General features: G+C 50.0%; 1 protein-coding gene across 1 annotated transcript in view; it reads left to right on the forward strand.

Moving 5' to 3' along the window:
• The first annotated feature begins 3,717 nt into the window (after positions 1-3,717).
• SLC27A5 (solute carrier family 27 member 5) overlaps positions 3,718-22,887 on the forward strand; it is a 46,612-nt gene continuing 27,442 nt past the window's right edge. Inside the window, exons 1-5 of the mRNA XM_065420913.1 lie at positions 3,718-4,195; positions 11,595-11,804; positions 14,572-14,730; positions 17,273-17,397; positions 21,492-21,686. Coding sequence (XP_065276985.1) covers positions 3,718-4,195; positions 11,595-11,804; positions 14,572-14,730; positions 17,273-17,397; positions 21,492-21,686 — 1,167 coding nt within the window. The remainder of the gene's footprint in view (positions 4,196-11,594; positions 11,805-14,571; positions 14,731-17,272; positions 17,398-21,491; positions 21,687-22,887) is intronic.

Here is a 22,887-nt window from a genome sequence, read left to right on the forward strand (position 1 = left end):
TGAGCTATCCCTCCCACAAAGCTTTTCTATTCATTTAGCCCTCTGCCCAGTGTAAATTAAGCACTGTGGGTCAATACAATAGAAGCCCCATCTGCATATGGAACCAACAGGAGGACATGAAATCAACAGAGAAGAGCCCCCCGCATCTGTGCCAGCCTTGATGGCATGAAGACATGAATATTCAGCTGTGGGAGAGCACAACTGGCTCTGTGCAGAGACACACCATGGGTGGCTGTGACAATGCCCACACCTCAGTGAATTCATCAGGCCCCAAGGTCTATTTCACCCACCCTCCGCCCCCCAATCTTGCCCCCTAGCCCGTATTCCAACCTTCCAAATGGTGGAGCGGCCACAAACTGCCCCCCCTTATTAAAACGACAATAACCTGCTTCTTCCCTCACCCCCACAACAACACACACACCTTCAAAATTACCCCAGGGCCAGGGACGGGCAAGTCGGGTTCACTGAGAACAATAAATTCCAGTGGCCCCGTGGGGAGGAACTTAGGAAGCCCAGCTCTGGGGTGCTAGTTGTGAGGTGTACATCAACGACACCCCCAGCTTAACAACCGTGCCAGGATGCAGCTGCTGGATGCTCTCCAAATGACCTTCCTAGACCAAGGAAGTGATCTACAGTAGACACCTTCCCAGGCTGACCTAACCTACTGGGATGTACAGAGATACTACAGTGATGGGCAGTATAGAAATCCTAGCTAGCTAGATGGATGGGTGGCTGGAGATAGATAGATAGATAGATAGGGTGGCTGGGGATAGATAGATAGATAGATAGATAGATAGATAGATAGATAGATAGATAGATAGATAGATAGATAGATAGATAGGTGTACGGGGACAGATGGATGCATAAAGGGGTGTGTATGGAAATAGACAGATAAATATATAGGTGTTTTGGGGGATGGATGGATGGATGGATGGATGGATAGAGAGGGGTGTGTATTTAGATGGATGGATAGAGGGGATGGGTGGAGGGATGGATGGATGGAAGGGATGCATGGATGGATGGAAGGATGGACAGAGGGGTGCATATTTGGATGGATGGATGGATGGATAAAAGGATGGATGGCTAGAGGGGTTGGGTGGAGGGATGGATGGAGGGGTTGGATGGATGGATGGATGGATGGAAGGATGGATAGGGGTTGGGTGGAGGGATGGATGGATGGATAATGGCTTGTGTATTTGGATGGATGGATGGATGGATCGATAGAGGAGCTGGGTAGAGGGATGGAGAGCGGCCTTGAGTGGAGGGATGGATAGAGGGGTGCATATTTGGATGGATGGATGGATAAAGGGATGGATGGATAGAGGGGTTAGGTGGAGGGATGGATGGATGGAGGGGTTGGATGGATGGATGGAAGGATGGACAGAGGGGTTGGGTGGAGGGATGGATGGACAGAAAGAAGGTTGTGTATTCATTGTATCTACTAACAATGTGACTGCCCTAGCTAGCTACACACACGCTGCCCCTCTGCCTGGTTTCCGGCAGCATCTTCAGCACAGAACACCATGAGCACCAGAGGGCTCACAGACTATCTAAACAGTGGTTCTCAACCAGAGGTACACATACCTCCGGGGCTATGCAGAGATCTTCCAGGGGGTACATCAACTCATCTAGATATTTGCCTAGTTTTACAACAGGCTACGTAAAAAGCACCAGCAAAGTCAGTACAAGCTAGAATTTCATACAGACAATGACTTGTTTATACTGCTCCATATACTATCCACTGAAATGTAAGTACAATATTTATATTCCAATTGATTTATTTGCTAATGATATGGTAAAAATGAGCAAGTCAGCCATTTGCCAGTACTAGTGTGGCTGTGACACTTTGGTATTTTTATGTCTGATTTTGGAAGCAAGTCGTTTTTAAGGGAGGTGAAACTTGGGGATATGCAAGACATAGCAGCCTCCTGAAAGGGGTCCAGTAGTGGGGAAAGGTTGAGAGCCACTGACTACCCCTTAGACGCAGGAGAGCCAGCTGGACACTAGGAGGAGCACGTTAGCCTTGCTCTGGGGGGGTTCAGGAAGATTCAGCCAGAATTCCCTCCCATGGAGTCCATGTCACCCCCAACCTCCCTTTTTGGTGGTGCAGGAGCTGGCTCACTGCTCCATGCCCAGCCGGTGCAGAAAGGGCAAAAGTCTGCCCGAGAATGTGTGTGTCAAAGCAGAGGGAGTGTGTTGCATGTGAGAGAGAGAATCTGCAGGAAACTGTGTGTGAGACAGAGAGGGGCAGAGAGAGAAAAGTAGCAAGATAATGTGGTGGAGTCCAAGAGAAAGAGAGAGTTTGCAAGATCGTGTGTGAGCGTCTGTGCAAAAGAGAACTTGCAGGAGATTGTGTGTGTGTGTGAGAGAGAGAATGTGCAGGACATTTTGTGTGTGTGTGAGTCACTGCAAGAGAGAGAATGTACAGGATGTGTGTATGTGTCTGTGCAAAGGAGAATTTGCGGGAGGTTGTGTGTGTGTTTGTGCAAAGGAGAATTTGCGGGAGGTTGTGTGTGTGTGTGTGTCTGTGCAAAGGAGAATTTGCGGGAGGTTGTGTGTGTGTGTTTGTGCAAAGGAGAATGTGCAGGGGGTTGGGTAGGTGTGTGTATCTGTGCAAAGGAAAATTTGCGGGAGGTTGTGTGTGTGTTTGTGCAAAGGAGAATTTGCGGGAGGTTGTGTGTGTGTGTTTGTGCAAAGGAGAATTTGCGGGAGTTGTGTGTGTGTGTCTGTGCAAAGGAGAATGTGTAGGGGGTTGGGTAGGTGTGTGTATCTGTGCAAAGGAGAATTTGCGGGAGGTTGTGTGTGTGTGTCTGTGCAAAGGAGAATTTGTGGGAGGTTGTGTGTGTGTGTCTGTGCAAAGGAGAATTTGCAGGAGGTTGTGTGTGTGTGTGTCTGTGCAAAGGAGAATTTGCAGGAGGTTGTGTGTGTGTGTGTCTGTGCAAAGGAGAATTTGCGGGAGGTTGTGTGTGTGTGTCTGTGCAAAGGAGAATTTGCAGGAGGTTGTGTGTTTGTGTCTGTGCAAAGGAGAATTTGCAGGGGGTTGGGTAGGTGTGTGTGTCTGTGCAAAGGAGAATTTGCGGGAGGTTGTGTGTGTGTGTCTGTGCAAAGGAGAATTTGCAGGAGGTTGTGTGTGTGTGTGTGAAAAGGAGAATTTGCAGGAGGTTGTGTGTGTGTGTCTCTGCAAAGGAGACACACACATTTGCAGGAGGTTGTATATTTGGGGGAGGGGGGAGAGAAGGGGGTGAAATTAAGCTTGAGACTTTCCAAACTACCAATTCCTATTTGAATTTGTGAGGACCGTGCATCCTCATTCACTAGACGGGCCGGAAAAAACTCTCCCCTTTCTGCCTGGGCCAGAGTCACTTCTGCCTGCTTGCGGCAGCCCACCGAGAGAGCCAGATATCCCTTGCTGGCCGGAGAGCGACCCGCACGCTGGCCCTTGGCCTGACGCCAGCTCTGGAACGCCCCACCCCGCTCACGGCCTGACCTGGGTGCAAGGATCAGTCAGCTGGAGGGACTTTGGCAGCTCTCCCACCCCGTCCGATGTGAATAACCCAAGGTCTTGACTCCCAGCCAGGCCATCCTCGAATCAGCCTCATGGGAAGGCGGGGAGGGGAAAGCTGGTAACTCCCAGCACCTCGCCAGTTTTATGCACACGCACAGCAGAGCTGCTGGGAGGTTGCGGTGGAGCCCCAGGTCACAGAGGCCAGCAGAGTCATGCTTGCTCTGTGCACAGCCCTAGCCGGGCTGCTGCTCCTGCTGCCCCTGCTGGGGAACCTGCTTTTCCCCTACTGGTGGCAGGACCTGGTCGTATCACTGTCCATCATCCACAAGGGATACAGATGTCTGCGTCGGCTCCAGCGCCGCCCTCCCCTCACCCTGCTCGATACCTTCTTGGAGAAGGTGCGGAGCCACCCGGAGAAAGCCCTGCTGCTTTTCGGGGAGGAGGTCTACACCTACCGGGACATAGACCGGCGCAGCAGCCAGGCGGCTCGGGTCCTGCGGGACGGCGTGGGGCTGCGGGAAGGGGACGCGGTGGCCGTCTTCCTGCTGAACGTCCCCGCCTACCTCTGGGTTTGGATGGGGCTGGCGAAGATCGGCTGCGCCATGGCGTGCCTGAACAGCAACATACGCGCCAAGTCCCTGCTGCATTCGCTCGGTGCCTGCGGGGCCACGGTGCTGCTGACCACCCCAGGTGAGCGGGGAGGCTGCTGCCACCTAGCGTCACGTCTCCTGGTGAGCAGGGATCAGCTGCATCCCGGGGCTCTGCCCCACAGCGAGGGGGGGCCCTGGTCCATCCCAGTGCAAGGTGTTCCTGCAGCAAGGGGGCAGGGGACCGCCCATGCTGGTTGGGTCTCTGATCCACCCCAGGGCCAGAGGCATGGGACTGCCACCGGCTGAGGGGCAATTCACAACTTCACTGCCTTGGGGGGTGGGTCTGGCCTCTCATCTCAGTTTGGTGTTGTAGTGGTTAGAACCGGGGGGCTGGGAACCACGACATCTGGGTTCTATCCTGGCTCTGGGTGAGGAGTGGGGGCTAGTGATTAGAGCAGGGGGGGCTGGGAGCCAGGACTCCTGGGTTCTCTCCCTGGCTTTGGGGGGGCAGCGCTGAAAGTAACTTACCGGTACACAGGGCAACTGGGGGCCTGAATGGGGGGGTGCTCAACTGGGCGGGGCCTCGGGCAGATGGGGTGGGGATGGGGGCAGACTCCCCCAGCCAGCCTGCCCTTCAGCATGGCCTGGCAGTGATTTAAAGGGTCTGGGGCTCTGGCCGCTGCCAGGAGCCCTGGGGAAGCTGCCCCTTTTGGCACCCCCGCATCAGCAGCCCTGCCAGTACGGTCAGCTGTGTACCAGCTCTTACCGGTACGCCATACCATACCGGCTTACTTTCACCTCTGGGGTGGGGTGTAGTGATTACAGCAGGGGGGCTGAGAGCCAGGACTCCTGGGTTCTGTCCCCAGCTCTGGGAGGGGAGTGGGGTCTAGTGGTTAGAGGGGGGGGGGGCTGGGAGCCAGGACTCCTGGGTTCTGTCCCCGGCTCTGTGGTTGTTTATGTGCGTGTGTGCTGGTCTAGGTGTGCGTGTTCAGTGTGTGTTTGTATACGTGCGTATTTGTGTGTGTGTTCTTTTTTAGTGCCTGCTGGGTGATATTTGGCCAGTCCCGTCCCGTCTCTGTGTCTACAGATGAAAAGGGATTCACCAGGGATTCCTATTATTATTCTGTGCGTGTGTGTATATGGATGCATCTATTTGTTTTGTGTATGTGTGAGAAAGTAAGTGTGCGCCGTTGGGTGCATGTGTGTGCTTGAATGTGTGTGTTCTTCAGTGTGTGTGTAGGCATTGGTGTGTGTGCATTTGTTCAGGGGTGTGTGCACCTGAATGTTTTTGTGGGTCTCTCTGCAAGTGCACCAGCATGGGTATGTATTTGTGTGTATGCCTGTGTGTGTCTGGTTGTGTCTACGTGTGTGTTTTGTGCGTATATGTGTATACATTAGTTTGTGTGTCTGTATTTGTGTGTGTCTCTCTGTGTGCGTGGGTTGGCGGGGACTAACTAGCTCAGGCTAAAGTCCCCTAGGGCTGTAATGCCTCTCTCAGAGTTCGAGGACGGAGGCTATGATGACAGCCACGCCCCAGCGTACACATACATGCCCAGCTTTGGCACCTAATAGCGGCAATAAAACTCCACAGCTGTTAAAACTAATCCCAGGCTACTGGGAGGGCATTGACAGGGGGAAACTGAGGCACAAAGTGGGTCAGTGACCTGCCCAAGGCTGCACAGCCATTAAACCCTGCCTCTCCTGGCTCCGGTTGCTTATCCTAATTGGGTCCTGTAGCCTTGAACGCTTTTAATCATACTCTACGGCAACGTGGGGCCCTCACGTGCGATGGATGTTTTATAAATTCACAGGTTCCAGCCAGAAGGGACTATTGTAATTATCTGGTCTTAGCTCTGTATAACACAGGTCCAAGGACACAGGTCCAAGTATTCCCCTGATCTAATCCCTGCGTTAACTAGAGCATATCTTTAAAAAACGCATCCAATCCTGATTTAAAAACTGCCAGTGACAAAGCATTTCCCACCCCCCCTCGGTAAGTTGCTCCAGTGCTTAATCACCCTCACTGGTAAAGATGCAGAAGCCTTCTTTCCAGACTGATTCTGTCTAGTTTCAATTTTGCCCAAACATTTCTGCTGTACTCCGTGCTGATTAGGCCTCAACTGGAGTATTGTGTCCTGTTCTGGGCACCATTTCAGGAAAGATGTGGACACATAGGAGAAAGTCCAGAGAAGAGCAACAAAAACAATGATTAAAGTTCTAGAAAACATGACCTATTAGGGAAGATTGAAAAAAATTGGGTTTGTTTAATCTGGAGAAGAGAAGACTGAGAGGGGACATGATAACAGTTTTCAATTACATAAAGACAGTTAAAAGGAAGAGGGTGAAAAATGGTTCTCGTTAACCTCTGAGGACAGGACAGGAAGCAATGGGCTTAAGGGATGTTTAGGCTGGACATTAGGAAAAACTTCCCAAATGTCAGAGTGGTTAAGCACTGGGATAAATTGCCTAGGGAGGTTGTGGAATCTCCATCATTGGGGATTTTTAAGAGCAGGTTAGACAAACACCTGTCAGGGATGGTCTAGTTATTACTTACTCCTGCCTTGAGTGCAGGGGACTGGACTAGATGACCCATTGAGGTCCCTTCCAGTCCTACATTTCTATGACTCTGTGACTACGGGAATCTGTTTTGGTTTCGTCTTTATATATTGAGACTTTATAAAATTAAAAGGAAAGGAAGTTTTGAGATGAAAAAGCCATTTCCAACCCAACAAACTGCAATGTTTTGTTTGGAAAAGGTTCAAACGAAATGTTTTGAGCGTTTGGTTGCTTCCAAATTGTCTTTCGTTTTCATTTTGTTTTTTGAAAGCCTAAAAACGCTTCAGATTGAGACTAAACCTTTCATCCCACATGAAACAATGTTTGCCTCTGCTTTTGTGTCATCTAAAACTTTGAAAACTTTTGCCTTTGGTCTGATCCCAAATGATTTTCTTTCTCCCTTCGACTTTCCAAAATTGCCAATGAACCGAAAAATCGGTTATTCGCCCAGCTCTAGTTAAGGTTTTGGGCTGGGACCTGGAAAACTCCTGATGGTTTCTAGCTCTTGCTCAGATACTGGAGAGGGGCGAAATTTCACAAAGGACCCAGAGCCTCAAAGGCTGAAACCAACAGGAGTTAGGTGTCTGAAATACCTTTGGGGATCTGAGCTTTGGCATCTCAGCAAGGGTGTTTTTTCTCATATGCATCCAGCAGCGCTCCCAGTTGTGAGACTCATGATCAGATTTTCACACTAGTCCCACAGTTGAAAATCTGGCCTCTTATTTTTGAGGCCTAAATTACAATTGTTATGGTAGCAGGTCCTGTCAAGATCAGGATACTGTTGGGTTATGTGGCCTAGTGGACTGAACTCTGATCTGGGGTCTGGGGTCTACACTGGCTTGCTGGTTGAGCCTGGGCTTCCACACCCTGTGCCTCAGTTTCCCCACGTGTGGAATGGGGATAAAGATATCTTTGTGAAATGCTTTGAGGCTTCTTGATGAACAGACCTAGATAGTATATTTTATTATGCTGGGCACTGCACGGGTACATAATTAGAGGCAGCGCCTGTCTCAAAAAGCTCCCAGTCTAGAGAGACAGAGGGCAGAAGGGGAAACAGCTCATCCACATTTGTCCAGCTTCATGCAGCAGGTCCAGGGCAAAGTTGGGGGATAGAACCCAGGTGTCCTGACCCCTCCTCCCCCCTGCCCGGTGCAGTGCGCTGTTCATAGATGGGAGCGGAGCTGTTTTGGAAATCCTGGTCTTGATCTCGCAGCGTGCCTCAGTTTCCCTGCTGCAAAACAGCAATGAAAAGCCATTTCCCTGCCTTACGGGTGGGCTCCAAGTACCAAGCTAAACAGATGCGCTCTCCACTCGGCTTGCTGGGATCCTGCTCGCAGAGCTAGGGAGGTGGCCACTGGGTGCCTGAAGTTCGCCAGAATTCCAGCCCGTGGCCAACGCAGCATGAAACGGGATTTGCTGTCAAGCTACTGGACTGATAGCTTTAAATCCCTATTGAATTCGGTGAAAGCCTCACTGCAGTGAAACTGCGGCTGAACCTCCAGCCTGGTTTACAATCCCCTTGCCCAGAAGGAGCCATTCGATCGACCCTGACCTCTTACACAACACGGGGCCAGAGAACAATCCAAGTTTACCTCTGGCCAGCCCTTGCCAAGCAACCCCAGGCTTTCCTAACCTGGGTGGAATACAATTAATCATATACCCAGGCAGGCTGGAAGTTTGGTCCCGTGCTTTTTTTAATCCTTGGATCTCTGGCACCAGCAATGAGAGTTCAAATCTCATCATGATCTGTAGGTCACTGACAGCTATCTCTGCCCGATCTGAAGTCAGTGGGAGGCCTATAATAGACCCCCTAGTGAATTAGCGCCATATAAATGCCTAAGGACAAGCTCTGTGAAAGGTTTCTCTGTGTGTTTGCAAGATCAGCAGGGAGAATCCACCTGGAGTTAATCATCCTCAGGCTCAGATGAGAGGTGGCGCTGATAAGGATCAGGATAATGAGGCAACTATAAAAGAAGGATCATAAAGCGATAAGCGGACGCCCCCTTCCCTAGCTAACAGGGGCTTAGGACACTCCCCTGCCAGAATCTTCCTGGTGTAGTTAGAATTGACAGTAAAAGGCAGAGGGCAAATCTAATGCTGGCTTTGATCTGGGAATTAGCCACCTGCAATAGGGAAAAAGCTTCTTGGTTGTTATCTCAGGAGCCCCTAGAGAGACTCCAGATGAGATCAAGCCACATGGATTGCAAGGCCAGATGGGACCATTGTGAGCTCTAGTCCGGCCTCCTGTCTAGCACGGGCCAGAGAACGGCCCCACAGTAACCCCTAGAGCAGATCTTTCAGAAAAACATCCCATCTCGATTTAAAAATTATCAGTGATGGAGAATCCACAGGGACAGTCCCTGCCCCAAACTAGCTGACCCTCTACATAGACAAGAGGTGAGAGGGGAAGATGAGGCACAGAGAAGGAACATCGTTATGTTCACAGCACAGATGCTGAGAAGTTAGATAAAAGTATAACATTCTTTTGCTGGAAGGTTGCAATGTACCACAACTTTTATTACTTAGAAACCAGAATGATAACTCACAAGAACCAAAAAACAGGTGCACCCCAGGATGGATGCAAATGGAGCCCTTCTTCCCCTGATCACGAACTGATCCTGGATGCAGTGCCTGCAACCATTGGCTCAATAATTTAGAGCCATAATTTTCAACCCCGAAGGTCTCAATTTAGGCCTTTACGTCTATCTATAGATGCCTACACCGGGCCAGGGCCTAGGAGCCCTGGATTCTATCACAGTTCTAGCCCTGACTTGCTGTGTGGTTTGGGATAATTCATGTCCCTGCTCCGTGCCTCAGTTTCCCCATCAATAAAATGAGCCAGATCCCTGGCTGGTGTAAATCAGTGTCACTCCATTGGCGTGAATCGGCCCTGCTCCCTTGGAGTCAACACGCTTGACTTGCTGTATTTTTCTGGTACCCTTGTGTATGTGTCTGTGCCTGTATTAGGTATAGATGTGTGTTGAACTTTGTATCTGCGTGTGTGTGACATGCCCCTGGACCGTGGAGCCCCTGCACCCACTTTAACTTTCCTGACCAGGGTGTCTCCTACCCTGCTATGCTAGTGAACAGCAAACCCCACCAGGCTCTGTTCACTCAGAGATCAGCATGCAGACACACACCCAGCAAAGTGACATGAAGGCGCTTCCAGCCACTCATCAACTGCACTACAGGGAGCAAATTCCCCCAGCCTTGCCCCCCAGAAATGTGTGACTTACACTGCTCAAGACCTCTCTGATCAATGCAAGCTCATTAATTAGTTCGCCACTCCTTCAAAGGGTAGTGGACATGCCCCAGTCTCTAATCTGAGCAAATCCCCCCCTAGAAAAACTCACTGGTTTAGACCCGACATCAAAAGAAGTGTATTAACTAGAGAAAGAGGGATTTTAAGTGTTTAAGGGGCAGTGGCATAGAAGGTTAGAACTGGTTACAAAAAGAAATAAAATAGCAAAACCGCAGTCTAAAGCCTAAACTTTACCAGGCTTATCATTCTAAAAGCAAGAGGACTTTTCTCCCCCAAAACTTCACAGCCGTCCATGCTAAGTGGAACGCCTTCCAGGTAGCCCCAGCCCCTACCAAAGTCTCAATGTGGAGCTCTTTGTTTTTCAGGCGATCTTGCTTCCCTGTGGAGAGATGGGGGGAAAAGAGGCAGGCCACGGTGATGTCGCTGTCCGTCATTTATACTTTTCTTCAGGTGCTGGAAAAATCCATGCGGTGTCATGGGGTTGGGCAACCCTCGTGGTGGACATGAGCTGCTGACAATTTTCTTCATTATGAATTGCAATTTTTTTATTGCACCTTTTGTCTACGTCGGGGCGCCAGAATGGGGGGGTGGGAGGGGCCCCAACACATTTTACCGGCCGTAAGGGTGAATGACGGGGTGGGGAGGGTTGGAGAGGAGCGAACAGGGGCAGAGTCTTGGGGGGAAGAGGTGGCATGGGGGCGGGCCTCAAGGGAAGGGATGGTGCAAAGGCAGGGGCTCGGGGAGAAAGGGTGCCATGAGGCAGGGCCTCGGGGGGAGGGGTGGTGCGGGAGTGGGGAATGGGCAGTCAGAGGGTGGGGGCTCAGGGAGAAGGGGTGCCGTGGGGCAGGGCTTTGGGGGGAGGGGTGGCATGAGGGTGGGGGTTCGGGGGGGTAATGGGCAGTGCGAGGTTGGGGCCTCAGGGAGAAGGGGTGCTGTGGGGCGGGGCCTTGGGGGAGGGGTGGTGTGGGGGTGGGAGTTTGGGGAGAAGGGGTGCCATGGAGTGGGGCCTTCAGGGAGAGGAGTGGTGCGGGGGGCAGGGCTCAGGGAGAAGGGGCAGTGCAGGAGCAGGCTTTGGCGGAGGAGGGGTGGTGTGGGGCGGGGCCTTGGGGGGAGGAGTGGCATGGGGGGGCAGGGCTCAGGGAGAAGGGGAGGCATGAGGGCGGAGCCAGTGTTCGGGCGCCGGTGGCCCCCCACTTTTAGGGAGCTTCCTCCACTCCTGATCGACATGAGCTTTGGCACGTACGGCCTCTGTGTTTGCCGTTTCTCTGTCCTCTCCAAGGGGCTGGTCGGTGGGCGTTCCTCAGACTCACAACATGTTTCAGTCTATAGCGAAATCTCACAGCTTCATGTACAAGGATGACACACACGCATTTCAACAGGATAATGAGGTTCATCCAATTCAGGCTTTGCCCATGATACCTCACAAGGCATGCTCTGTACAAATCATCCCCTAGCCATCTTGTGGTGGTGAACATGTGGGTACAGGGGGGAACATGGGGTACAGTGTGTCACAGTGCGCCTCTGCGTGCATCTGCTCTGTCTGTCTGTTTGTCTGTGTATCTGTGTGCACCTGCGACAGCGGGCACATCTGTGTCTGTGTCTCCATACTCCTCTGTGTGCGTGTGATGCAGCGACCCGCGTTCCTCAATGGGGAAAAATGCCTTTCTCACCCTCTCTTCAGACCTCAAAGCCGCTATTGAGGACGTTCTGCCCAGCCTGCAACAGAAAGGGATCCGGGTTTTCTACCTGAGCGCCGAGTCCCCCACCAGTGGCGTGGAGCCTCTCCAGGGCCAGATAGACGCCGCCTCCGAGGAGCCGATCCCCATCGCTTTCCGAGCCAACGTCACCAGCAAATCCACTGCGCTCTACATTTACACCTCGGGCACCACAGGTGAGGAGGAGACGTGTGATGGGAGTGCTGAACAGCTGTACCTGGCTGTTAAGTAGCCTTGGAAAGATGATTGGAGTGTGAAACATTTGTTCCCTTTATCCTCTGAGGACAGGACCAGAAGTATGGGAGCAAGGGAGGTTTAGGTTGGACGTTAGGAAAATCTTCCAAACTGTCAAGGTAGTTACACACTGGAATAAATTACCTAGGGAGGTTGTGGAATCGGAATAGCCATCGTTGGAGGTTTTTAAGAACAGGTTGGACAAACACCTCTCAGGGATAGTCTAGATAATACTTAGTCCTGCCTCAGTGCAGGGGACTGGACTATCGAGGTCCCTTCTACTCACACATTTGTACGATTAGATGTTTATTGGTAAATGTCAACAAACGTTGTTTCATCACACAGGCCCAAACCGACAAAGCAATATTTCCATTGATAATCGTCAGATTGGCAAAGTATGAAAAAGGCTGCTTGAAAACGCAGTTGAGTTTGATTTCAGGATATTTCCTTTGTGCATGTTGACATGCGATGCTGACAGTTTGTCTTTTAATGGTTATAAAGCTTTAAAGTTTTTGAAGCTTAGCATCGGTTGCCAATAAATAATTGTGGTCTGACCCGCCTTTTGCCCATAGGTGCTGACTCTGTGGGTGCTCCTGGGCTCAATCACCCATCTCAAAAAATAGTCCCCCCAGGGCGGGACTGATCTTTTGTGGGCCCCGGCACCCGGAGTGTGGCCACGTCCCCCGCTCCTCCTGTGCTCAGCCCCGGGGCCCTAGCCCTGCTCGGCCTCCTCCCCCTGAGGCCCTGCAATTTCCTACAACTGTGAAAATTTAAATCGATAACAATCAAATTAAGATGCTTAAAACCCACAATTTTTGCGCAATTGAAAATTTAAATCAATTAATTTTAAAAAAATGCTTAAAAATAAACATCTGTCAACATTATTAAACAAACCAAACTTTGCCATCTTGGAAGAGGGCGGCCGTCTCTGGATGTAAAATATTGAACGGCACTAGAGATGGTTGGGAAATGTGCAGCATCACACAACGTTATTTCTTAGAATGCAGACTCATAACACGCAAGAACCAAAAGCAGAGAGCAGGGCCGGCTCTGGCTTTTTTGCCGCCCCAGGCAAAAAAGCCTCCCGCCACCCTCCCCCCCCCAGGGAATGTGGCAGGGGAGGGCGCAGAGCCCAGCCGCGGGCCCGCTCTCCCCGACCAGCCGGAGCGCCGGGGGGAGGGCGGCGAGCCCGGCCGGGGCTCCGCTCTCCCCAGCGGCCAGAGGCTGCGCTGGGGGGAGGGCGGCGAGCCCGGTCAGGGCTCCGCTCTCCCCGGCGGCCAGAGGCTGTGCTGGGGGGAGGGCGGCGAGCCCGGCCAGGGCTCCGCTCTCCCCGGTGGCCGGAGCGCTGGGAGGAGGGCGGCGAGCCCAGTCGCGGCCCCGCTCTCGGGCCGAAGCGCCGCGCCGCCCCCCTCCAGGTGCCGCCTCAAGCACATGCTTGGTGGGCTGGTGCCTGGAGCCGGCCCTGGCAGAGAGAGACAGAGGAAGAGAGGCCCAGCTCACCTCACCTGGCTCTAGGCTGGCTTTTTGCAGGCTGATTGCTCAAGATCCAAATTGCATGCTTCCCTACAGAGCCCCCCTCAACTGCAAGCAGGAAACCCCGTAACACTTAAAGAGATAGTTTGCAATTTTAACACAATTTTCAATACGCCACAGGGACGGCTTTTTGTTTTGGTACATTCCTTACTTTGCAGACACAAAAAAGGTTAAAAAACGGTCAACATCAGAATGAAACATTTTGAAATGATCAAGATGGAATTTTGATTTGATTTGAGCCCATTTTTTTAAATTTTTGGTTCCTAATTTTTTTTTTGATATTTTGAAAGTTTGGGACAGGAATACTTTTCAAATTGCTGACAGTTTTCATGGGAAGAAAAAACGTGTTTCCCCTCAGCCCTAAACAGGAGTCTTCTGCATCTGTAAACTTTGCATCCAACTTAAGGGACCAGGAGATGGGACTCCCAAAACTTTACTAGGAATAAGCGCTGTCATCTTGGAAAATGGCAGCCATTTCCAGTTTCAAAATATTGATCAGCACTAGTGAGGGTTGGAGAATGGAATTTTTTTTGGATGAAAACAAAAATAAATTTTGTTTTCGTCTAAATTGTTCTTGATTTTTGGCAAAAAAAAAAAAGTTACATTTTGATTTTGACCAATGAAAATTCAAATACCGAAATATTTTGACCAAAGCCCCAAATATTTTTATTCTGAAATACCAGCATGGTGCCTCATGGGAGTTGTAGTTCAGGTCCCCACTTGCATAGGCGCTGACTCCATGGGTTCTCCGGGGTTAAGCACCCACAGAAAAAAATAATAGGTGCTCAGCATCCACCAGCCACAGTTGTCCAGTGGTGCCACTGATCAGCTGTTTGGTGGCTAGCAGGAGGCACTTGGGGAAGGGTGGAGAGCAGCGAGTGGGTGGGGGGCCTTAGAGGAGGGGGTGGAGCAGGGGAAGGAAGAAGTGGAGCGAGGGTAGTGCCTCAGGGGAAGGGGTGGAGTGGGGGTGGAGCTCCCACAGGGAAAAATAAAAGTCAGCACCTATGCCCTCTTGGACAGGGGAAGTAGTGCACCATGGGAGTGCCTGGCTGTGGTGCATCATGGGAGATGTAGTTCAATCCAGGAGCCCGGGTCATAAAGGAGAAGGGGGTCATGCAGTAACTGCACTACAAAACCCATGAGGCATCACTAAACACAATTCCTTTGGCCTACAAGGACTCCCGAAAGCTGCCATCCTCACCCACTTGAGGGTGTGCAACATGGTGACCATGTTATACATAAGTGGCGTGAAAGCCGAGGACGTGATCTACACCCCTCTGCCGCTGTACCATTCGGCTGCACTGCTCATTGGACTTGGAGGATGCTTGGAGGTTGGTATGTACAGAGTGTCGGCACGGGTCTAAAAACACAGAGGGTGCAGGGGTGCGTCACTGGGAGAGGTGGATGGATAGAGAAGTGGTCGGGTATGGAGATAGATAGATAGATAGATAGATAGATAGATAGATAGATAGATAGATAGAAATGCAAATAAGTGCATTTTTCCCATGCCAGGTCATCTTTAAGCAAACATCATTCTTAATTCTTATTATTATTATCTAGATATGGATTATAAACTGGCCTTGAACAAATTTGGGCTGGAAATTAGAAGATGGTTTCTAACCATCAGAGGGTGGGCTGTAATATACTGGTCCCATTTCAGTTGCTGGGTTTAGCGGGCAGGTGCTTGGTGGAGTGGGTGGCCCGGTGACATACAGGAGCTCGGAGAGGTGATCAGATGGTCCTTTCTAGCCTGAAACTCTATGACCCTGAGCCCCAGCCATGGCCCAGAACCCCACTGGGCTAGGCGCTGTACAGGCACAGAACAAAGAGACGGGCCCTTCCCTTCCCTCCTAAGTTATTGCTAATTCTGCCGAGCTGGGCTCTAAAACTCTTCTCTGAGCGTGAAGTTTATACCAGGTGGAATTTAGCTCCTGTGAAAACCGTTTGTTCAGGTTATTGTCACCCCTTTGCCAAGTACTCCTTCACACAACGCAACTGTCAACCTGTGGAACTCACTGCCGAGGGATGGCCAAAGGTATAAATGGATTAAAAAAATAATTAGATAAGTTCACGGAGGAGAGGTCCATCAATGGCTATTAGCCAGGATGGTTAAGACTGTCACGGCCAGATGCTGGGACTGGACAACAAGGGATGGATCAGTCAAGAGTTGCCCTGTTCTGTGGCCCTGAAGCATCTGGCACTGGCCACTGTTGGAAGACAGGATACTGGGCTTGACGGACCAATAGTTTGACCCAAGATGGCCATACTTATGTTCCTTAAGTTTCTTAAGCTGTAGTGGATACCCAGAGCCTCACAGCTTGACTTTCCACTGGAGGAGATACATTCTTAAAGGCATGTTGTTTATTTTTATATTATATGTGCCAGGCCTTGCACAGAGATGGTGTTGTATTAATTTAGATGGAATATGTGGGCCAAAGGTGTTAACACAACCCAGTCGCTGTCCAACATTAAACAGTGCTAAACAAGATTCAGGGTTTGGCCTCCAGAGAGCTTAGCCTGCTTAGGGCCGCGGCAAATGCACCATCATTTTTTTTTAACCTTCTATTAAAGATACAGAAAGGAAGGAAAACCAGCGAATGCCTTTGAAATGTGAAGTATTGAGTAGGGCTTTCACGTGAACAAGTCCTGTCCCCTTTCCCTTTATCTGGAGAGTTTTAAAGGAAAACACTCCTTGTCTCTCCTACGGTACCCAAGATGGTAACGATCCTTCTGGCGAAAAGAGATGACGTTAGCTGAGGCGGGCTGGAGCTGTGGTTGTTGCCGCTGATGTTTGAATCTGATCCCGTTTCATCTCAGGTGGTGTTTGGGGTTCATCAGGAGCCAGTACGGGTTGTGATATCGTCTGGGTTCCTCTCTCTGGCCCAGACATCTTTGAGGATTAGGGCAGAGGCCAGATGTCCCAGGAGACGGTGGGGGTGGCTGTATTGATGGTGAAGCTTTCTACATAGCCTCCATCTGTTCTTTTTCTATTCCCTCCCCCCCCAAAAAATTTCTTTCTTTAAGGACCCACAAAAGGAGTCATGAGTGGAACTGCCTGTCCCCTCATTATTTTGTCCACCAATTAGGCCTAGTTTCTGACACACAATTTTGGTTCATTAATTGCCAGTTCCACGTCTTCTGGTTTTACCAAGCATGACTTTAAGACAGTCCTTGAGTTATCTCCATGGGCCTCTTTGTTTAGACTACCTCAGTTTTCCTTTTCCCACTGACATTTGTTATTGTAGGTTATTGTGACATTTTATAAACTTCTACAGACTTTTTACAGTTGGGCTTACAAATAGGGCAAATGTATAGTCCCAATTATTACAACAGTGGTCAGTATGCAGGGGAAATCCTTTCTTTCAGAAATCTCAGCATGCCACCAATGATCGGTGCACTGGGAGCAACTAACTGTGTCTCAGAAATCAGCTCTAGTCAGAAAGAAACTCACGGCTCCTCCTAAAAAGACACTGCTTCACAAAACTAACCATAATTCAAACATGTCTCCAAAGACTGACCATTTGCTCGCACGCCAAGAAAAAAGCCTATACGCAGCAGTGCCACCTGGTGACTCCTGCCATATTATTATTATTGTTTGTTTTATGATGTCAACTAGGTGTTGTAGCTCTGTTGTGCTAGGCGCTGTACAAACACAGAACAAAAAGATGGTTCCGGCCCTGAGGAGTATAAGACGAGATACAACAAGTGGATTTAACAAATAGCAGAACATAAGGCAAATGGTGGATGAATCAAATCAGTGGGATAAGCAATGTACCAGTTACCTCTTCAGTGCCATGATTGGGTTAGGGTAGACTGGAAAGGCTGTATTTGATGGGGTTCACATGCCCCCCATCACCTCTCCTTCCCTCTCCCCTAGGAGCCACCTGCGTCTTGCGTCCCAAGTTCTCCGTCTCCCAGTTCTGGGATGACTGCCGGCGATACCACGTCTCTGTGATCCAGTACGTAGGGGAGGTGATGCGCTATCTGTGCAACGCGCCCAAGGTAACCCAACGCCTTTCCCGGGGGTCGGGGGGATGCCAGATGGTCTTTGGTTGCTAATCCCAATGTGGGAGGTGGGGCAAAGCAGTATGGAGTCTGCTATGTCATGTTGTTATTATTATTATTAATACAGGGTACCAGCACAGCACCAATTTAACCACAGAGTCCTTTATTAAATCCAGATGGCCAAGTGGTATTTACACAACTGCTCCAACCTAGCCTTAAATGCCTAGGCAGTCATCACCTCCATACAATAATGTGCAGTGATAAGTTTTGATCGGCAACTTATAACAGAATTAGCTTAAACCCACGTTGGCTAGCGCCAACTGGTCAGATAGATACCAGCAACAAATATTTTAAGAGTTCACCCTTTTATGCCTTATCTACTGGAACCCCGAGTGCCGGAACAGGAGGGGCCGGGAGCCATGGCCCCATCCCTCCCACTGGCCACAAGGGCAAGCGATGGGTGGGAGGGGGCGGAGAGGAGTGAGCAGGGGGCGGGGCCTCAGGGGGAAGAGGTGTTGTGGAGGCGGGGCCATGGTTCGGGCGCCAGTGGGTCCCCCGCTTTTAGGGAGCTTCCACCGCTCCTGACTGGAACCTACATGACTATTGTCACTGCTCCTTGAATTCTGTTCTTTGCTAAAACAGGTTAGAACCATCCCTGGTAATTGGGGCTTTTTAAGCTCAGTATTTCCAACACGATCTCTCCAGACCTTCCCAGAACTTCTCAACACAAATTGGCAAGCATGATATAGTCGTTAGCCAAGTTAATTTAACCCTTTATATACCTATCCAATCCTTCCCCTGAGGGTGAAATTCAGAGATGAGTTCAAGGGCCATCTTGACCAACTACAGAGAATGAACCATCGTTTGGCCTGGTCCAAAATGTTCTCTCTAAATTCTTTTTTGATGGAAAAAATTAGTTTGTTGACTAAGCAAATTTTTTTCACAGAAAGTTTCTACTCTCTGTGGAAAATTGGGGTTTTTCGTCCAAAAACTAAATGCCCAAAAATTGAAAAATTTCAGCTGAAAACTGAAATATTTTGATTCTGAAATGCTGCCATGGTGCCACATGGGAGTTATAGTTTAGTTGCTTCTTGTTCCAATTTTCCTCTACAGGTCAGGCTCCCCAGTAGACTACATCTCCCAGGATGTACTACAACCAGGAACTCCCATGATTCACCTACTGCCTCCCCTCTCCAAGAGAGGTATCATGGTGCATCATCGGAGATGTAGTCTAACCAAGGAGCCCAGCCTGTAGAGGAGAATGGGAGTATCAGGCACCTGGACTATGTTTCTCACGATACACCACAACCAGGGACTCCCATGATGCACCTACTGTCTCTTCTTTCCAAGCGGGGGGTCATCATGGTGCATTATGGGAGATGTAGTCCAACTAGAGGCACCTGGACGACCAGTCCTATGAACACCCTGTGATGGGTTGGATCACAGAAACCCCCTTGGAAGCTGCCACCTGATATGCCAAGACTACTTCTACCCCTGCTTTCCCTGCCAGCTCAGGACTCCAGCACCCTGTCTTGCTGAGCCAGACACACCCGTCTGCTCCAACAAAGACCCAGGGTCTGAATTATTTGCCCCAAAGCTGGAGGTTTACCTGAAAGCAGCTAGCAGAAGTGTTCCTGTCTTTAACACTCAGATGCCCAACTCCCAATGGGGTCTAAACCCAAATAAATCCGTTTTACCCTGTATAAAGCATATGCTGGGTAAACTCATAAATTGTTCGCCCTCTATAACACTGATAGAGAGATATGCACAGCTGTTTGCTCCCCCAGGTATTAATACATACTCTGGGTCAATTAATAAGTAAAAAGTGATTTTATTAAATATGGAAAGTAGGATTTAAGTGGTTCCAAGTAGTAACAGACAGAACAAAGTAAGTCACCAAGCAAAATAAAATAAAATGCGCAAATCTATGTCTAATCAAACTGAATACAGATAAAATCCTCACCAGTTCCAGAATGCTCCCTTTTACAGACTAATCTCCTTTTAGCCTGAGTCCAGCAATCACTCACACCCCTTGCAGTCACTGCCCTTTTTCCAGTTTCTTCCAAGTATCCTGGGGGATGGAGAGGCTCTCTCTTTAGCCAGCTGAATACCACATGGAGGGGTCTCCCAGGGGTTTAAATAGACTTTCTCTTGTGGGTGGAGACCCCCCTCCTCACTCCTATGCAAAGTCCATCTCCAAGATGGAGTTTAGGAGTCACCTGGGCAAGTCACATGTCCATGCATGACTCACAGTTTTTACAGGTAGCATCCATTGTTTACATGCTACTTTGAATATCCTCAAGTAGACTTCTTATGTGGATTGGAGCATTCCAGGGTCCATTTTCCTTTAAGTGTTTCTTGATTAGGTACTTAATTTCAACATTCCTTTCTCTAGGAACTGACCAAATGCTCTACTAAGGTTATTTAGAAATCAAGCCAGTACGCAGCCAACATTACTTTGAATACAAAAATGATACATGCACACAAATAAGATTAATACATTCAGTAGATCATAACTTTTGAGATATGTTACATGGCATATGTAGCATAAAACACAGTCTAAGCATATTTCCATAAAGCCTTATGGGATGGCATCACACACCCTAGCAGAATTTCAGAACTGAAGTATTTGGGCTTGCGCTGAAATTTTTCAGTAGTCACATTTTTTTTTGCCATTTTTCCAACAGGAAACAAAGGAACAAACATTTTTCAACCAACTCCACTGGGAATTTGCAGAGCTAAAAATCAGGGTCCCCCAGAGCTTGAGCGAAAGGGGCCAGACTCTGGAAGCTGTAATAGGCCCGCTGTAGATCAGGCATAGATGGACACGCCCCACATATTTCCCACCTGAATGGTCAAAATAGTGGTTTAAGAGGTATCGATGCCTTATGGTGGCAGTTCTCTGTATCACCCACTGGTGAGTCTATGTTACAAATCCCGCCCCCCATGCCAACCTACAATGGCTATGAGTCTGTTACAATCTTAAGCTGTAGCAGCTCCTCGTTTTAGTGCTGAGGTCGCTGGTTCAGTCTCTGGTGTGTCAGTCAAGAGGGTAAATGTCACATGTGCACGGGGAGATTTCACCCTCTATGTTCCTAGCCAAGGTCCCTTGTCCTACGCAGCATCCTGGAGCTCTGGCTTGTGTAGGCCTCAAAATAGGGTTTCTGTGGCACTGTTGCTTCTTTAGCCACAGTCCAGGGTCTTACCGGGGTGTTTCCACGAGGATGATAAATCAATGAGGTGAGTCAGGGATATTCTCAGTGTGATCTTCTTTATTCACCAACCCAGCCCCTACCCACAAACAAAGGCCTTGGCTACACTTGAGAATTCACAGCGCTGCCGCGGCAGCGCTGTGAAGCGCGAGTGTAGTCGCGCCGCCAGCGCTGTGAAAGCTCTCTCGCAGCGCTGCAAGTACTCCACCTCTCCGAGGGGAATAGCTTGCAGCGCTGCGAGGGAGCGTTCAGCGCTGCAGGCGCTGATTACACTGGCGCTTTATAGCGCTGCACTCGCTGCGCTCGGGGGGGGGCATTTTCACACCCCTGAGCGCAGCAAGTTGCAGCGCTGTACAGCGCCAGTGTAGCCAAGGCCAAACTTACCAAGTCCTGTTTCCCTGAGTGCTGTGGGAACATACAGCAGCAGGCAGCTTCCTGGCTGCAAGATCCCCATGTCTGCCCCTCCAGCAGGCTCTGTGCCCAAGAAGCTCCGTCCCTGCTTCATCCCAGAGTCACACTCGCTCTCTTCCTCCTGGCTTTTTGCTCCCACAGCCCAGCCCCCACGTTTGCAATCAGGGAACCTCCCCCTCATGACCCCACGTCCTAGCTCTGCCCCGCCACGTGGCCTGCTGCCTTGGGTGGTTGCCCGACAGCTGTTATTACCACATAAAAGGGCTGGGTTGCTCCTTCTTTTGATCTTGAAAGTGGATGCTCAGCGCCCACTCCCTGGATGGCTGCCACTGACTCCTTACAGCACAACATGGGGGCATATAGGGTGCATGGGCACCTTGGTAGATCCCTGAACTAGTGTGAGACCCAGGGTGAGACCTGTCCTCCTCTCTGTGCCGCTCCTGGACCCCTGCCCTGTTTGCCTTGCAGAGGGAGAACGAACAAGAGCACAAAGTGCGGCTGGCTGTGGGTAACGGCCTGAGGGTGGAGGTCTGGAAGGAATTCCTCCAGCGCTTTGGGCCCATCTGCATCTGCGAGTTCTACGGGGCCACAGAGGGGAACACTGGGTTCGTTAACTACACGGGGAAGATCGGAGCGGTGGGAAGGGCCAACTTCATCCATAAGGTGAGGAATGCTACTCTGCCTCTCCCCTACCATGGTGGTCATTTCCCTAGTGCCCATTACCGGTTTCTTCCCCAGCTGGGACAGGTGTGGAGGCTGAGCACAGATGATGAGGGTCTCTCTAGCCATTTGGCCTCTCTTACTGTGGTTCATCAACAACACTGAGATGAAACAGATTCCTGCATCCATTTCCCCCAGGATGTGAGGTTATGTTGATATTTCGCCCCCACAGGCTGTGAAAAGTGTTGGTGCGTCAGAAAGAGTCCGGTTAGGTTAGGCCCTGGGAGGGTTGGGGATTGAAAGTGAAAGGCCTTAAGGACCCCAATCTATTTAGCTTATCAGAAAGTAGACTGAGTGGTGAAGAAGTATCTTCATGGATAGGAGACACCAGACTCTTTAACCTAGTGGGAAAAGGCAAGACTGGCTGCCTTCTGGAAGAGCTGTTAGCCAAACACGAGTTGTATTGTTCAGGACAGGGACAATCAGGAGAAATTCTCTGGCCTTTGTTATACAGCAGGTCAGATTACAGGCTTGGCTACATTTGAAACACTGCCGCTGTAACGCTTCAGAGTGGACACTCCCTGCACCAGCGGAGGGGTTCTCCTGCAGGCCAGACAGAGAGAACTTCGGTTTTACCCCACTGGCTATCCAGAAGTCACACAAGCAATTCCCTTAGACACTCCAGTTTCCCAGTAGCACCACCAGTGCCACTCATTATGGTGACGAATGGTTATGAAAACCAATACCCCAGTAAAAGAAAAAGGTTCTCCTGATCCCAAAGGACCAAGCCCCAGACCCAGGTCAATATACAAATCAGATCTTACCCACAAATCACGCTGTTGCCAATCCCTTAGAATCTAAAATCTAAAGGTTTATTCATAAAAGGAAAAAGATAAAGATGAGACTAGAATTGGTTAAATGGAATCAATGACATACAGTAATGGCAAAGTTCTTGGTTCAGGCTTGTAGCAGTGATGGAATAAACTGCAGATTCAAATCAAGTCTCTGGAACATCCCCAGCTGGGATGGGTCCTTCAGTCCTTTGTTCAGAGCTTCAGTTTGTAGCAAAGTCCCTCCAGAGGCAAGAAACAGGATTGAAGACAAGATGGAGGAGATGCAGCTGCCTTTTATATTCTTTCTCTTGTGGGTGGAAACCCTTGGTTCTCCTGTGCAAGATAACAGCAAGATGGAGTTTGGAGTCACA

Source organism: Emys orbicularis, chromosome 21, assembly GCF_028017835.1.
Source record: "Emys orbicularis isolate rEmyOrb1 chromosome 21, rEmyOrb1.hap1, whole genome shotgun sequence".
Classification (NCBI taxonomy): Eukaryota; Metazoa; Chordata; order Testudines; family Emydidae; genus Emys; species Emys orbicularis.